This window comes from Cebus imitator, unplaced genomic scaffold (genome assembly GCF_001604975.1).
Source record: "Cebus imitator isolate Cc_AM_T3 unplaced genomic scaffold, Cebus_imitator-1.0 Scaffold425, whole genome shotgun sequence".
Lineage (NCBI taxonomy): Eukaryota > Metazoa > Chordata > Mammalia > Primates > Cebidae > Cebus > Cebus imitator.
Window position 1 is genome coordinate 1,485,116 of NW_016107740.1, and position 18,382 is coordinate 1,503,497.

General features: G+C 44.2%; 1 protein-coding gene across 1 annotated transcript in view; it reads right to left on the reverse strand.

Moving 5' to 3' along the window:
• Nucleotides 1–18,382, reverse strand: part of CHRNA9 (cholinergic receptor nicotinic alpha 9 subunit) — a 29,200-nt gene that overhangs the window by 7,117 nt on the left and 3,701 nt on the right. The window contains exon 4 of the mRNA XM_017509880.2: nt 370–902. Coding sequence (XP_017365369.1) covers nt 370–902 — 533 coding nt within the window. The remainder of the gene's footprint in view (nt 1–369; nt 903–18,382) is intronic.

Below are 18,382 nucleotides of genomic sequence, written 5' to 3' on the forward strand. Positions count from 1 at the left end.
AAAAAAAAAAAAAAAAAAAAAAAAAAAAAAAAGCATCAGAGTCTATATCTGTCAGATTAAAAAAAAAGTTCCCAGGTGATGCTGACGCTGTGCCTCTGGGGACCATCACTATGAGAACCACTGCTCTAAAGTATAACACCTTTCATTGCTCTTTTGTGTAAACCCAGCGACTGTGAAACCAGTTTTGATTCCAACAGCCTTATCTATATTGAAAGGTACCAACTGTAACCACCAGAGGAGTCTGGGACAGTCTGGATTGAGTCTGAAATTGGCTCTATTGTTTCAAGTTTAAAGGCACACACACAACCTTAAAGGCATGACCCCAGGCACTACAAAGCTGGGCTCGTAGTGGAAAACACTTGAACTCACCTATCAGAGGGACATTTTCTGAGGCTGGCATAATTTCTGCCACCATTAGCTGAAATACAGTCATGGCCAACAGGATGGTCACTCCCAGGGAGACCTTTTCTCCAGAGGCTGCTGGGAGATAAAAACTCAAAGGAGCCAGAAAAGATATGAGGACACATGGTATGAGGAGGTTGACGATATAGAACGAGGACCTCCTCTTCAGAAGGAGGGTGAATGTGACATCCGGGTAAGGCTCAGAGCAGCAGCCATAGGAGATCACGTTCTTCACAGCAGGCATGCCATGGACCTCCCATTCCACATCTTCAATGAAGTCAGAGAGATCCCCGCTGTCCAGGGCATTGAATATGTCCACCTGATTGCCATTGTAGGTCCAGGAACCAAAAGTCAGGTTGCACTGCTGGTTGTCAAAAGGGAAGTAGGTGACATCTACCACACAGGAGCTTTTGGTGATGGCCGGTGCATCCCAGGTGATCAGCCCATCATACCGCAGGACCACATTGGTGTTCACAGGCTCTGAAGATTCATCGTCAGCCCTGGAGGTCAGATGAGGAAAATGAAAGCCGCATGCTGGAACTTGCCACCATCCTTACCCAGACAGCTCACTGTACCTGTCCCTTCAGTGTTTTGACAATGGACCACCATTTTCCCTGTCACTCAGGAGTCTGGAATCAAGTTGAATTTGCCCTTCTCCTCCATCTCCTGTAACTAGTCAGGGCCAAGGTTTCTTGGATTCTTCCTTGAAAGCATCTCTGCTCTCTAACCCTTCCTGTCCATTCCCAATGCCACTGTCTTGAACATGCAGACAAAAAGTAAGTCTGTCGATACTAAAATATACTTACTTAATTTGTTAACTTTAGGCACTAGAATATTAAAAACAGCTTTGTATTGCTATTATAAAAGCTGTACATGTTTATTTGTAACATTTGGAAAACTCAGAGAAAAAAAGTTGTTCACCCATAACTTTAGAGGAAGTCACTTATTCCAGGTATATCTTTTTTTGCTTTATCAATAGCTATGCCTTGTATTTTGGGGTACAGAATTTCTATTTTTCTCTAGGAACTCTTTCTCCATTGCCATTGCAAGGCAGAGGATGTGTTGGTCAAGGTGCCCCAGTATCCCTGGCCAAAGGCTGGCTGGTTGACCCAAGCTTGGTCCAACAGATTCACACTCTCCAGAGTTTAGATTTTTTTTTTTTTTTTTGAGACTGAGTCTCACTCTGTCACCAGGCTGGAGTGCAGTGGCACAATCTCAGCTCACTGCAACATCTGCCTCCCAAGTTCAAGCGATTCTCCTGCCTCAACCTCCCGAGTAGCCGGGATTACAGGTGCACACCAACACACCCAGCTAATTTTTGTATTTTTAGTAGAGACTGGGTTTCACCATGTTGGCCAGGATGGTCTCGATCTCTTGACCTCGTGATCCACCCACCTTGGCCTTCCAAAGTGCTGAGATTACAAGCGTGAGCCACCACAACCGGCCAAGTTTAGACCTTAAGCAGAGTGATCCAAAGACCAAAAGCATCACCCTAGTGATGACTCCCTATTCAGAAAAAAGCAGACAGTCCCCGCTGTCTTGGACACAGAGCAGCCTTGCTTCTGTCCTTTCCGAGGGCTGGTCGTTTACTTTTTCCTTTAATTCAATGAGATGTACCATATCATTCTAACAAATTCCTATTTCACAAGGTTGCCAAAGTCAGTTTCTGGTGCTTGCAACTAAAAAGCCTTAATTGGTACATTTCTGTTAACATTTGGATGCATATTTTTGTAGTCTTCCTTACAATTTTTTCCCCGCAAAATATATTTTGGCTAAATATAATGTGGTATTCTGGACTGGATCCTGGAACAGAAAAAGTACATTCACGGAAAAACTGGTGACATCTGAATAAAGTAGTTTAGTCAATAACATTGTATTAATTCTGGTAAGTGTATTTTGGTTATGTAAGACATAACATTAAGGAAAACTGGGTCAAGGGTATAAGGGAATTCTGCACTATCTTTGCATCTTTTCTATAAATCTAAAATTATCCCCAAATTTAAAGTTACCTTGCAAAAAAAGATGAGACAAAATGTTTTAAAATACATGGTCATCTGTTCATATTCTTCTACAACATTCTTTTGTGTCTAAACAGCATTCTATTATATTCCACTATATATTTTTTTACGCCATACACCATATTTATTTAATACACCATAGTTATTTGCCAAACCATAGTTAACACCATCATTGATACAACGTAGTTATTTAATCAGTCTACTGAGGCTTGACATGGTTGGTTCCAGCTTTATATTTATAAGCAATGCTGCCGTGAACATCACCGTAGCTAAGTCTTTGCATTTATCCACTGACTCTTTCCTTAGGTTAAATTGCTGAAAAAGGATGTGCTGGGTCAGAACACACATGTTTTTGAGGGAGGTGAGGGATAAAAAACTACATATTGGGTACACTGTACACCACTCGGGTGATAAGCACACTAAAATCTCAGATTTCACCGCTATGTAATTCACACATGTAGCTAAAAATCACTTGTACCTCAAAATCTATTAAAATAAAAAATATATTGACTGGGCATGGTGGCTCACACCTGTAATCCCAGCACTCTGAGAGGCCAAGGAGCACGGATCACTTGAGTCCAGGAGTTCGAGACCTTCCTGGCAGACATGGTGAAGCCCCGTCTCTACTAAAAAAATACAAAAATTAGCCAGGCGTGGTGGCGCACACCTATAGTCCTGGCTACTTTGGAGGCCGAAGCAAGAGAATTGCTTGAACTCAGGAGGTTAAGGTTGGAGTGAGCCAAGATCGTACCACTGCACTCCAGCCTGGGTGACAGACTGAGGCTCCGTCTCAACAACCAAAATAAATTAATTAATTAAATAAAATTATATATATTTAAAGAACAGACATGTTTTTAAGGTTTTTATTTTTTCCACTCATTAGAAATTAGGCGCCACAATATTAACTGTAATGGTCTGATTGAATTCACTGTATACCCGAGAGGATCTTTAATGTGAGTGTTTGTGGAATTTTTGAAAATGCCTGAACTACCCCATGTAAGAGTGAGAAATGTGTACAGTTAGCTATCTGAGAAGTGAGAACTATACATGAACTGAGAACACTGCTCACCCATGCTACTTGGTGCAAAAGGAGAGATCTGGAGATCAGAGAGACTGTTTGGAGCTAGAACAGTTGCCATGGGCAGGGTCCCAGCAGGAAATAAATGGCCTACTCAAACGAGATGACCTGAGGAGAGTTTAGGAAAGGGGGTGTTCACAAAGGTATGGATAGGATGCAGAGAAACCATTCTGGATGTGAAGATGTGCAGAGAAAGTGCAATTACCAGAACCTGGAAAGGAAGATTTGCATGAAGAGTGTCACCAAGATAGGAGTAATGACTTTCTGTCAGGGGACACACCCAGCTCACGGGAAGAAAGCAAGGGAATATACACCCTAACCTCACTCTCTGTTCTCCCTACAGTTGCCTACTGTGCTCCACATTGGCCAAACCCAACCCCAAGCCGAAGGGTAAGGGAACTCACTGACCAAAAACATCACCCCAGCTACTTTCAAATAGATTTTTGTTTTTGTTTTTTCCCTGTTTGTTTTGTTTTGCTTCTTTGAGACAGTTTCGCTCTTGTTCCCCCAGCTGGAGTGCAGTGGCGCGATCTCGGCTCACTGCAACCTCTGCCTCAAAAGTTCAAGCGATTCTCCTGCCTCAGCCTCCTGAGAAGCTGGGACTACAGGTGCCCGCCATCACGCCTGGCTAATTTTTGTACTTTTAGTAGAGACTGGGTTTTGCCACGTTGGCCAGGCTGGTTTCGAACTCCTAACCTCAGGTGATCCTCCTGCATTGGCTTCCCAAAGTGCTGGGATTATAGATTAGATGTGAGTCACCACCCCTGGCCTTTTGTTTTTTTTTTGTTTTTTTTGAGATGGAGTCTCACTGTGTTGCCCAGACTTTAGTGCAGTGGCACAATTTGGCTCACTGCAAACTTTGCCTCCTGGATTCAAGTGATTCTCCTGTCTCAGCTTCCTGAGTAGCTGGGATTACAGGCGTGCACCATCACACCCGACTAATTTTTGTATTTTTAGTAGAAATAGTGTTTCACCATTTTTACCAGGCTGATCTCAAACTCCTGACCTCAGGTAATCTGCCTGCCTTGGCCTGCCGAAGTGAGGCCCAGCCTGGAGTAGTTTAAATACATTATATTAAAATATATATATATATTTTGGCCAGGCATAGTGACTCACACCTGTAATCCCAGCACTTTGAGAGTCCGAGGCAGGTGGATCACCTGAGGTCGGGAGTTTGAGACCACCCTGATCAAAATGGAGAAACCCTGTCTCTACTAAAAATACAAAATTAGCCAAGTGTGGTGGTGTGCACCTGATCCCAGCTACTTAAGAGGCTGAGGCAGGAGAATCACTTGAAACCAGGAGGTGAAGGCTGTAGTGAGCCAAGATCACACCATTACACTCCAGCCTGGGTAACAAGAGTAAAACTCCATCTCCAAAAATAAAAAATAATTTAAAAATTAAAAAAAATTTTTTGTAGAGACAATGTCTCGCTATCTTGCTCAGGCTGGTCTTGAGCTCCTGGCCTCATGTGATCCTCCTGCCTTGGCCTCCCAAAGTGCTGGGATTACAGGTACAAGCCACTGTGCCCAGCCAAGACATTATTATTTAATCACTTCATGACCAATATCTTATTGTTTATCTCCTTGTTTTTTTTGATCATATCACTGCTCAGAACTTGCAGTGGCTCCCTGTGGCCCACACAATACTTCTATGCCTCCTCAGTTTAGTGTTTTAGCTATTCCGTGATGTATTCCCACCTCACTTTCTAGCTGTGTGCCTCTGCTGGCCTCCTTCACTCCCACCCCACCAATCAAGGCCGGAACCCCGACAAACCCTGTGAGTTTCTCTTACCCAAACTCTTTCCTTAACCCGTAATAGCCCCCTTTTCTGCAATCTAACACAATCTTCAAGACTCTGCTCAAAAGCCGCCTCCACTGTGAAGCCTTCCCTTCCTCTCCAGCCAGATATCTTTCCATTCTTGAAGGGCCACAGCACTTGATTCTGTGTTATAAGGAACCTGCATTTTACCTTGCGTTACAGTTTTTACATACATAACTTATTAGATTGTGCCTTGAAGTCAGAGACTGGGTCTTAAAATTCTTATTTACTTCTCATAAAAATATCATGGAGATTTGAGTTCAGAAACTGATTCAGGTTTTATAACCTTAGGTGTGTTATATCTCTATCACTCACCTGTAACAGTGGGCATTATAATACCTTAAGTCTTCCTTTTAATTTTTATATTAAACAAATAACTACGTATGTTAATTTCCATTGCTGCTGTAGCAAACTACCACAAACCTAATGTCTTTTTTTTTGAGACAGTCTTGCTCTGCTGCCCAGGCTGAAGTGCAGTGGTGAGATCTCAGATCACTGCCGCCTCTGTTTCCTGGGTTCCAGTGATTCTCCTGCCCCAGTCTCCTAAGTAGCTGGGATTACAGGCACACGCCACCACACCTGGCTAATTTTTGTATTTTCACTGGAGGTGGGGTTTCACCATGCTGGCCAAGCTGTCTTGAACTCCTGACCTCAAGTGATCCACTCACCTCAGCCTCCCAACGTGCTGGGATTACAGGCATGAGCCACTGCGCCCAGCCTCTAATGTCTTAAAACAACACAAATTTAGCATCTTAACAATTCTAGAGGTCAGAAATCCTAAAATCAACATGTAGCAGGGCTGCATTCCTTCTAGAGGCTCTAGGGGAAGATCTATTGCCTTTCCTTTTCCACCTTCTCGAATCCACCTACATCCCTTGGCGCAGGGCCCCTTCTTTACATCACTAACCTCTGCTTCCTTTGTGGCATCACCTATTCTGATTGTCCCATCTCCCTCTTATAAGGACCCTTATGTTTACATTGGGGCTAACAGGATAATCTCTCCCATCTAAGTTTCTAATTCGATCACACCTGCAAAGTCTTTTTTCGCCATGTAAGATAACATCTTCACAGGTCTTGGGGATTAGGATGTGCACATCTTTTTGGGGAGGGTATTATTCTGTCTACCACACTTTGTTAAGCCTCAACTCCATGCAGACACATAGTAAGTGGCCAGTGTGTATTAATTTCTTCCCCTTCCCTCTGTTTCTGTGTTTCATGTTCTCAACTAAACTATGAAAAAATATAAGCTGGGACAAAATGTAAGCTGGAGGTCAGGAAGGCATGTTTAGTAATATAACCCTCACAGAATATTTAAATTGCTTTCCTCTTACCTTCCCTTTCCTCAGCCACTCAGTGGCCTTCAGGTAGTGATACAGTTTGGCTGTGTCCCCACCCAAATCTCATCTTGAAGTGTAGCTCCCATAATTCCCACATGTTGCGGGAGGGACATGGTGAGAAGTAATTGAACCATGGGGGCAAGTTTCCCATGCTGTTCTTGTGACAGTGAATAAGTCTCATGAGATCTGATGGTTTTATACAGGGGAGTTCCCCTGCACATGCTCTCTTGCCTGCCGCCATGTAAGATGTGACTTCGCTCCTCATTCACCTTCAACCATGATTGTGAGGGCTTCCCAGCCATGTGAACTGTGAGTCCATTAAAACTCTTTTCTTTTTTAAATTACCCAGTCTTGGGTATGTCTTTATTAGCAACAAGAGAACAGACCAATACAGGCAGCCCCCTCCCCTCTTCTGTATCTGATCAAAGACTGAACTAACTTTAGTTGTTTTACAATTGAGCAAAAATGCCTTTCCCAGCGTTAGCTATAAGAAGCCCACTCCTGGGAACTGGGGAGGAGCAGACTGATGAATGAGGGAGCAGGGAGAGTTGACCAGTGTTCTCAGACCCCAGAGTGCCTAGAACCTCAGTGTAGACTTGTGTGTTTACTCAGTCCCAGGATTCCTTCCTCCTTCCATCTCCAATATCTCTGTCTTTCACATATGCGCTTTTCCTTCCTTCCCATATCAAAAAGAAGTTGCCCCCTCTCTCTTCCCTGCTAACTTCCCTTCCAGTCCTGTGAGTCCTCTCCTCCCATGCCTCCTTCAGGATCTTGCCTCCCTTGGCCCCTCTAGTCACTTTCCCACTCTGTTCACGAGACTCTCCTGCCAAACTCCTTTTCTCCCCAGCACTTCTTTCTCTTTCATCTCCTTCCATGCACTGCTTTCAAAAGTAACTGATACCTGCTGTTGTCCCATTTCCTCTTGCTTTTATTTCTTGACTCCTGCATTTTGACGTCCTTCCGACAAGTACAACTAGGCAAATCTCAAGACTTCTCCTAAGTCTTCATCTGCTTCAGCTCTTCCCAAACATTGGAATTATGGATTTTTCCTAGACATCCTCTCTTCCCTTGTTTTTTATTACATGACTCTCTCAGTTCTCCCTCTACCTCTTTAACCACTAATTCTAAATTTCCTCTGTAAATTCCTTAAATATAGAGATTTTTTTCAATTTTATCCTCAGACATTTTCTTTCCTTCCATGAGTAGCTTTTTTGTTCTTTTTTTCTTCTTTTTTGAGATGGATTCTCACCCTGTCATCCAGGCTGGAGTGCAATGGCATGATCTCAGTTCATTGCAGCCTCTGCCTCCTGGGTTCAAATGATTCTCCTGCCTCAGATTCCCAAGTAGCTGGGATTATAGGCACCCGCCACCATGCCTAGCTAATTTTTGTATTTTTAGTAGAGACGGGGTTTCACCACATTGCCCAGGCTGGTCTCGAATTCCTGACCTCGTGATCCACCTGCCTCGGCCTCCCAAAGTGCTGGGATTACAGACGTGATCCACTGTGCCCAGCTCCATGAGTAGTTCTATAGGACTTTAAGGACTTTTGGCATCTCTATTAGCCCTGACCGGTTTCTCCAAGTTTCAGATTTGCCTTTGCAATCTCATTATTGGACATTTCCATGGGGATGTTTCTTTAGTTACCCAAACTGAACATCAAATTCATCCTCTTTTTTTCCAAAACTGTTTCTCGTCCCCCTCCTTTATTTCCAGTCTCATCTGGAAGTCTCGCCTTTCTCTAAATCATCTTATATAGCTAAAGATAGTTATATAAGCTGGCCTTAAAGCTAAATTCTAGACAAATTCTTTTGAATACAATAGGGCACCCAGTTCCTCACTAGGTCTAAAAGCCAACCATTAAAACTGCTTATTAAAATCCAACCAGTGGGGCCAGGCATGGTGGCTCATGCCTGTAATCCCAGCCCTTTGGGAGACCAAGGCAGAAGGATTGCTTGAGCCCAGGAATTCAAGACCAGCCTGAACAATATAGTGATACCTCATCTCTATAAAAATTTTTTTAAATTAGCTGGGTGTGGTAATGCACACCTGTAGTCCCAGCTACTCAAGAAACCGAAGTAAGAAGATCACTTTGTTACCCATGGAGGGTGTCAACTACAAGTTGTCCACGTTCTTGGCAATCTGAACAAAGAATTGGACAAAATGCACAAATAAAGCAATGAAAGTACAGCACAATGAAAGAAGCAATAAACGCTCAGATTTATTGAAATGAAACTACACCCCATGGAGTGAGTGTGGGCTCCAGTGAGCAGCCCAAGAGCACCGGTTACAAAATCTTCTGGGGTTCCAGTACCCTTTAGAGGTTTCCCATTGGTTACACACTATGTAAATGAAGACTTGGCCCACAACAAATTGGAGGCTGAAGTGAAGTTACACCCTATGCAAATGAAGATGTGACCTACAACCAATCAGAGACTGAAGTGAAGTTACACCCTGTGCAAATGAAGACTTGGTCTGTGACCAATCCAAAGCTGAAGTGAAGGCTCCCTGTCTCCAGACCCTACTGAGGAGGATACTGCCTCAACTTGAGCCCAGGAGGTCAAGGCTATAGTAAGCCGCAATTGTACCAAGGCACTCTAGTCTGGGTTACAGAGCAAAACACTGCCATAAAAAATAAATAAATAAAACCTGACCACGAAAACTCTATAATGAATTCAAATTTAAAATTTCTGTAATCTGTTTTTTACCTAATCTAAAAACATTGCAGCCTCTTATGCCAGCCACTATACTAACCATATACTAAACATTCCCATCAGAGCTTTGAGCCCCAATCCATTTATTTCTCTACTGATTTACTAAAAGAGCCAGTATCTACTTGAACTATTACAGTGCTACAGAGCTCACTATTTCTTGGGTCAATTCATTGTCAAGATTATTAGAAAAGTGTTCTGGTTGTTTTGCTTTGTTTCGTTTTTATTTTTTTTGAGGAGAGCTTATCTTTCCTTCGGCTTCTACTGATTATCTTGTCCTCTGGAGCAGTGTTCTCTTTTTTCTACCTTACTCTCTAATTGCCTAAGGTAACCATCAAGTCTTCAAGGTCTTCTTCCGTCTTCCAAACTAAGCATCAGCAAATTCAACTATTCTCCTGTGAAGTGGCTTCCAGGGGTATCTCCTTCCTGATCACTCCCTAACCAGTCTGGCTCCATGGATTCAGGCACCAACGGTGACTCTAGATGCTAAGCATCTTCCTGCCTGAAGTGTCTTTATCACACTGGACTGACTCACCTACCCACTGCCCCTATTTCTCCTTCTCACCACAGCTCAGGAAGCCCATTGTGTTGTCTGTGACGCTCTGTACCTGCTTCTGAGAAGCAGTGATATTGTGTCTGACATTGGAAGATTCTACAGAGTCAGGGATTCAGCTAGGACTGAGCTCAGGGAAATAATAGCCATGAGTAGGGGCCCTTCTTTGCCTGATCCTGTCACACTCTTCCGTTTTCATTTCAATTTGTTAAAGGCATGAAGACGTCATCCAACCATAGTTCCATTTAGAGGTTCCTCCGTGCAGCAAAACTCTGAGAAGTTTTACTGAGAAGGAGAAGGCAAAGGAGAAGGGAGGAGCAGAAACAGAGTGGTCGGTGAGTGACAAGAGTGCAGAGACAGCTAAAGAGCAACCGGAGGAAAAACGATGATTAATCGGTGGTGAAAGGGGCGGGGAACAAAATTCACACCTCTCAAGGTCAGTGACGGGGGAGTGGGGAAGGGAGAATGAGGACAAAATGACCAAAGCCGCAGAAGGCTTATGTGAGCTCATGAGCACATAACTGGCTTCTCTAATAAGGGAGGAGTGGGGTCAGCTTAACTTAGGGTGCCTTGTAAGCTTGCAAAGAAGCATCTCAGTAAGAGCTGGTCACTGCCTCGGCCAATCAAAACAGAACGGACAGGAGGAACACCATTCTGTTTTTCGGAGAGAATTGTTAGAATTTACAGAATGCTGGCCAGGTGCAGTGGCTCATGCCTGTAATCCCAGCACTTTGGGAGGCTGAGCTGGGTGGATTGCGTGAGTCCGGGAGTTTGAAACCAGCCTGGGCAACACGATGAGACCCTATCTTTCCTGAAAATTAAAAAAAAAATTAGCTGGGCATGGTGGCATGCACCTATAGTCCCAGCTACTCAGGAGGCTGAGGTGGGTCAATAACCTGAGCCCGGGAAGTCAAGGCTGTAGTGAACCATGATCACACCACTGCAGTCCAGCGTGGGTGACAGGAGTGAGACTCTGTCTAAAAAAAAAAACCTTACAGAATGCTATATGAGCTCATCGGGGCCAATGAAATTATCTCTCTTTTTCTTTTTTTATGAGACAGAGTCTCACTCCTGTCACCCAGGCTGGAGTGCAGTGGCACAATCTCAGCTTACTGCAAACCCTGCCTCCTGGGTTTAAGTGATTCTCCTGCCTCAGTCTCCCAAGTAGCTGGGATTACAGACACCGCCATCATACCCAGCTAATTTTTATATTATTAGTAGAGACAGGGTTTCATCATGTTGGCCAGGCTGGTCTCAAACTCCTGACTTCAGGTGATCCACCTGCCCTGGCCTCCCAAAGTTCTGGGATTACAGGCATGAGCCCCCACACCCAGTCTGTGTCAATGAAATTATCAGATATCACTCTCCTGCACTCTGCGGACAAGAGAGTGGTAATGGACGATGTGGCTTATTTTTGTGCTCTGTGTGTGTGTGTGTGTGTGTGTGTGTGAGAGAGAGAGAGAGAGAGAGAGAGAGAGNATATATATATATATTTTGGCCAGGCATAGTGACTCACACCTGTAATCCCAGCACTTTGAGAGTCCGAGGCAGGTGGATCACCTGAGGTCGGGAGTTTGAGACCACCCTGATCAAAATGGAGAAACCCTGTCTCTACTAAAAATACAAAATTAGCCAAGTGTGGTGGTGTGCACCTGATCCCAGCTACTTAAGAGGCTGAGGCAGGAGAATCACTTGAAACCAGGAGGTGAAGGCTGTAGTGAGCCAAGATCACACCATTACACTCCAGCCTGGGTAACAAGAGTAAAACTCCATCTCCAAAAATAAAAAATAATTTAAAAATTAAAAAAAATTTTTTGTAGAGACAATGTCTCGCTATCTTGCTCAGGCTGGTCTTGAGCTCCTGGCCTCATGTGATCCTCCTGCCTTGGCCTCCCAAAGTGCTGGGATTACAGGTACAAGCCACTGTGCCCAGCCAAGACATTATTATTTAATCACTTCATGACCAATATCTTATTGTTTATCTCCTTGTTTTTTTTGATCATATCACTGCTCAGAACTTGCAGTGGCTCCCTGTGGCCCACACAATACTTCTATGCCTCCTCAGTTTAGTGTTTTAGCTATTCCGTGATGTATTCCCACCTCACTTTCTAGCTGTGTGCCTCTGCTGGCCTCCTTCACTCCCACCCCACCAATCAAGGCCGGAACCCCGACAAACCCTGTGAGTTTCTCTTACCCAAACTCTTTCCTTAACCCGTAATAGCCCCCTTTTCTGCAATCTAACACAATCTTCAAGACTCTGCTCAAAAGCCGCCTCCACTGTGAAGCCTTCCCTTCCTCTCCAGCCAGATATCTTTCCATTCTTGAAGGGCCACAGCACTTGATTCTGTGTTATAAGGAACCTGCATTTTACCTTGCGTTACAGTTTTTACATACATAACTTATTAGATTGTGCCTTGAAGTCAGAGACTGGGTCTTAAAATTCTTATTTACTTCTCATAAAAATATCATGGAGATTTGAGTTCAGAAACTGATTCAGGTTTTATAACCTTAGGTGTGTTATATCTCTATCACTCACCTGTAACAGTGGGCATTATAATACCTTAAGTCTTCCTTTTAATTTTTATATTAAACAAATAACTACGTATGTTAATTTCCATTGCTGCTGTAGCAAACTACCACAAACCTAATGTCTTTTTTTTTGAGACAGTCTTGCTCTGCTGCCCAGGCTGAAGTGCAGTGGTGAGATCTCAGATCACTGCCGCCTCTGTTTCCTGGGTTCCAGTGATTCTCCTGCCCCAGTCTCCTAAGTAGCTGGGATTACAGGCACACGCCACCACACCTGGCTAATTTTTGTATTTTCACTGGAGGTGGGGTTTCACCATGCTGGCCAAGCTGTCTTGAACTCCTGACCTCAAGTGATCCACTCACCTCAGCCTCCCAACGTGCTGGGATTACAGGCATGAGCCACTGCGCCCAGCCTCTAATGTCTTAAAACAACACAAATTTAGCATCTTAACAATTCTAGAGGTCAGAAATCCTAAAATCAACATGTAGCAGGGCTGCATTCCTTCTAGAGGCTCTAGGGGAAGATCTATTGCCTTTCCTTTTCCACCTTCTCGAATCCACCTACATCCCTTGGCGCAGGGCCCCTTCTTTACATCACTAACCTCTGCTTCCTTTGTGGCATCACCTATTCTGATTGTCCCATCTCCCTCTTATAAGGACCCTTATGTTTACATTGGGGCTAACAGGATAATCTCTCCCATCTAAGTTTCTAATTCGATCACACCTGCAAAGTCTTTTTTCGCCATGTAAGATAACATCTTCACAGGTCTTGGGGATTAGGATGTGCACATCTTTTTGGGGAGGGTATTATTCTGTCTACCACACTTTGTTAAGCCTCAACTCCATGCAGACACATAGTAAGTGGCCAGTGTGTATTAATTTCTTCCCCTTCCCTCTGTTTCTGTGTTTCATGTTCTCAACTAAACTATGAAAAAATATAAGCTGGGACAAAATGTAAGCTGGAGGTCAGGAAGGCATGTTTAGTAATATAACCCTCACAGAATATTTAAATTGCTTTCCTCTTACCTTCCCTTTCCTCAGCCACTCAGTGGCCTTCAGGTAGTGATACAGTTTGGCTGTGTCCCCACCCAAATCTCATCTTGAAGTGTAGCTCCCATAATTCCCACATGTTGCGGGAGGGACATGGTGAGAAGTAATTGAACCATGGGGGCAAGTTTCCCATGCTGTTCTTGTGACAGTGAATAAGTCTCATGAGATCTGATGGTTTTATACAGGGGAGTTCCCCTGCACATGCTCTCTTGCCTGCCGCCATGTAAGATGTGACTTCGCTCCTCATTCACCTTCAACCATGATTGTGAGGGCTTCCCAGCCATGTGAACTGTGAGTCCATTAAAACTCTTTTCTTTTTTAAATTACCCAGTCTTGGGTATGTCTTTATTAGCAACAAGAGAACAGACCAATACAGGCAGCCCCCTCCCCTCTTCTGTATCTGATCAAAGACTGAACTAACTTTAGTTGTTTTACAATTGAGCAAAAATGCCTTTCCCAGCGTTAGCTATAAGAAGCCCACTCCTGGGAACTGGGGAGGAGCAGACTGATGAATGAGGGAGCAGGGAGAGTTGACCAGTGTTCTCAGACCCCAGAGTGCCTAGAACCTCAGTGTAGACTTGTGTGTTTACTCAGTCCCAGGATTCCTTCCTCCTTCCATCTCCAATATCTCTGTCTTTCACATATGCGCTTTTCCTTCCTTCCCATATCAAAAAGAAGTTGCCCCCTCTCTCTTCCCTGCTAACTTCCCTTCCAGTCCTGTGAGTCCTCTCCTCCCATGCCTCCTTCAGGATCTTGCCTCCCTTGGCCCCTCTAGTCACTTTCCCACTCTGTTCACGAGACTCTCCTGCCAAACTCCTTTTCTCCCCAGCACTTCTTTCTCTTTCATCTCCTTCCATGCACTGCTTTCAAAAGTAACTGATACCTGCTGTTGTCCCATTTCCTCTTGCTTTTATTTCTTGACTCCTGCATTTTGACGTCCTTCCGACAAGTACAACTAGGCAAATCTCAAGACTTCTCCTAAGTCTTCATCTGCTTCAGCTCTTCCCAAACATTGGAATTATGGATTTTTCCTAGACATCCTCTCTTCCCTTGTTTTTTATTACATGACTCTCTCAGTTCTCCCTCTACCTCTTTAACCACTAATTCTAAATTTCCTCTGTAAATTCCTTAAATATAGAGATTTTTTTCAATTTTATCCTCAGACATTTTCTTTCCTTCCATGAGTAGCTTTTTTGTTCTTTTTTTCTTCTTTTTTGAGATGGATTCTCACCCTGTCATCCAGGCTGGAGTGCAATGGCATGATCTCAGTTCATTGCAGCCTCTGCCTCCTGGGTTCAAATGATTCTCCTGCCTCAGATTCCCAAGTAGCTGGGATTATAGGCACCCGCCACCATGCCTAGCTAATTTTTGTATTTTTAGTAGAGACGGGGTTTCACCACATTGCCCAGGCTGGTCTCGAATTCCTGACCTCGTGATCCACCTGCCTCGGCCTCCCAAAGTGCTGGGATTACAGACGTGATCCACTGTGCCCAGCTCCATGAGTAGTTCTATAGGACTTTAAGGACTTTTGGCATCTCTATTAGCCCTGACCGGTTTCTCCAAGTTTCAGATTTGCCTTTGCAATCTCATTATTGGACATTTCCATGGGGATGTTTCTTTAGTTACCCAAACTGAACATCAAATTCATCCTCTTTTTTTCCAAAACTGTTTCTCGTCCCCCTCCTTTATTTCCAGTCTCATCTGGAAGTCTCGCCTTTCTCTAAATCATCTTATATAGCTAAAGATAGTTATATAAGCTGGCCTTAAAGCTAAATTCTAGACAAATTCTTTTGAATACAATAGGGCACCCAGTTCCTCACTAGGTCTAAAAGCCAACCATTAAAACTGCTTATTAAAATCCAACCAGTGGGGCCAGGCATGGTGGCTCATGCCTGTAATCCCAGCCCTTTGGGAGACCAAGGCAGAAGGATTGCTTGAGCCCAGGAATTCAAGACCAGCCTGAACAATATAGTGATACCTCATCTCTATAAAAATTTTTTTAAATTAGCTGGGTGTGGTAATGCACACCTGTAGTCCCAGCTACTCAAGAAACCGAAGTAAGAAGATCACTTTGTTACCCATGGAGGGTGTCAACTACAAGTTGTCCACGTTCTTGGCAATCTGAACAAAGAATTGGACAAAATGCACAAATAAAGCAATGAAAGTACAGCACAATGAAAGAAGCAATAAACGCTCAGATTTATTGAAATGAAACTACACCCCATGGAGTGAGTGTGGGCTCCAGTGAGCAGCCCAAGAGCACCGGTTACAAAATCTTCTGGGGTTCCAGTACCCTTTAGAGGTTTCCCATTGGTTACACACTATGTAAATGAAGACTTGGCCCACAACAAATTGGAGGCTGAAGTGAAGTTACACCCTATGCAAATGAAGATGTGACCTACAACCAATCAGAGACTGAAGTGAAGTTACACCCTGTGCAAATGAAGACTTGGTCTGTGACCAATCCAAAGCTGAAGTGAAGGCTCCCTGTCTCCAGACCCTACTGAGGAGGATACTGCCTCAACTTGAGCCCAGGAGGTCAAGGCTATAGTAAGCCGCAATTGTACCAAGGCACTCTAGTCTGGGTTACAGAGCAAAACACTGCCATAAAAAATAAATAAATAAAACCTGACCACGAAAACTCTATAATGAATTCAAATTTAAAATTTCTGTAATCTGTTTTTTACCTAATCTAAAAACATTGCAGCCTCTTATGCCAGCCACTATACTAACCATATACTAAACATTCCCATCAGAGCTTTGAGCCCCAATCCATTTATTTCTCTACTGATTTACTAAAAGAGCCAGTATCTACTTGAACTATTACAGTGCTACAGAGCTCACTATTTCTTGGGTCAATTCATTGTCAAGATTATTAGAAAAGTGTTCTGGTTGTTTTGCTTTGTTTCGTTTTTATTTTTTTTGAGGAGAGCTTATCTTTCCTTCGGCTTCTACTGATTATCTTGTCCTCTGGAGCAGTGTTCTCTTTTTTCTACCTTACTCTCTAATTGCCTAAGGTAACCATCAAGTCTTCAAGGTCTTCTTCCGTCTTCCAAACTAAGCATCAGCAAATTCAACTATTCTCCTGTGAAGTGGCTTCCAGGGGTATCTCCTTCCTGATCACTCCCTAACCAGTCTGGCTCCATGGATTCAGGCACCAACGGTGACTCTAGATGCTAAGCATCTTCCTGCCTGAAGTGTCTTTATCACACTGGACTGACTCACCTACCCACTGCCCCTATTTCTCCTTCTCACCACAGCTCAGGAAGCCCATTGTGTTGTCTGTGACGCTCTGTACCTGCTTCTGAGAAGCAGTGATATTGTGTCTGACATTGGAAGATTCTACAGAGTCAGGGATTCAGCTAGGACTGAGCTCAGGGAAATAATAGCCATGAGTAGGGGCCCTTCTTTGCCTGATCCTGTCACACTCTTCCGTTTTCATTTCAATTTGTTAAAGGCATGAAGACGTCATCCAACCATAGTTCCATTTAGAGGTTCCTCCGTGCAGCAAAACTCTGAGAAGTTTTACTGAGAAGGAGAAGGCAAAGGAGAAGGGAGGAGCAGAAACAGAGTGGTCGGTGAGTGACAAGAGTGCAGAGACAGCTAAAGAGCAACCGGAGGAAAAACGATGATTAATCGGTGGTGAAAGGGGCGGGGAACAAAATTCACACCTCTCAAGGTCAGTGACGGGGGAGTGGGGAAGGGAGAATGAGGACAAAATGACCAAAGCCGCAGAAGGCTTATGTGAGCTCATGAGCACATAACTGGCTTCTCTAATAAGGGAGGAGTGGGGTCAGCTTAACTTAGGGTGCCTTGTAAGCTTGCAAAGAAGCATCTCAGTAAGAGCTGGTCACTGCCTCGGCCAATCAAAACAGAACGGACAGGAGGAACACCATTCTGTTTTTCGGAGAGAATTGTTAGAATTTACAGAATGCTGGCCAGGTGCAGTGGCTCATGCCTGTAATCCCAGCACTTTGGGAGGCTGAGCTGGGTGGATTGCGTGAGTCCGGGAGTTTGAAACCAGCCTGGGCAACACGATGAGACCCTATCTTTCCTGAAAATTAAAAAAAAAATTAGCTGGGCATGGTGGCATGCACCTATAGTCCCAGCTACTCAGGAGGCTGAGGTGGGTCAATAACCTGAGCCCGGGAAGTCAAGGCTGTAGTGAACCATGATCACACCACTGCAGTCCAGCGTGGGTGACAGGAGTGAGACTCTGTCTAAAAAAAAAAACCTTACAGAATGCTATATGAGCTCATCGGGGCCAATGAAATTATCTCTCTTTTTCTTTTTTTATGAGACAGAGTCTCACTCCTGTCACCCAGGCTGGAGTGCAGTGGCACAATCTCAGCTTACTGCAAACCCTGCCTCCTGGGTTTAAGTGATTCTCCTGCCTCAGTCTCCCAAGTAGCTGGGATTACAGACACCGCCATCATACCCAGCTAATTTTTATATTATTAGTAGAGACAGGGTTTCATCATGTTGGCCAGGCTGGTCTCAAACTCCTGACTTCAGGTGATCCACCTGCCCTGGCCTCCCAAAGTTCTGGGATTACAGGCATGAGCCCCCACACCCAGTCTGTGTCAATGAAATTATCAGATATCACTCTCCTGCACTCTGCGGACAAGAGAGTGGTAATGGACGATGTGGCACACACACACACACACTGTGTGTGTGTGTGTGAGACAGAGAGAGAGAGAGAGAGAGAGAGAGAGAGAGAGAGAGAGAGAGAGAGAGAGAGAAACACAGGGAGGGTGGGTAAACTGGAGGAATAAAGCCCCATACTTGAATGTTATTTCCCTCGGGAAGGGATACAAATGATTCCTCTGGCCCCTCAGAGTGCGGAACAGACAGAAACAGGGCTGTGATTCCAGAGGTCATGAGCCTTA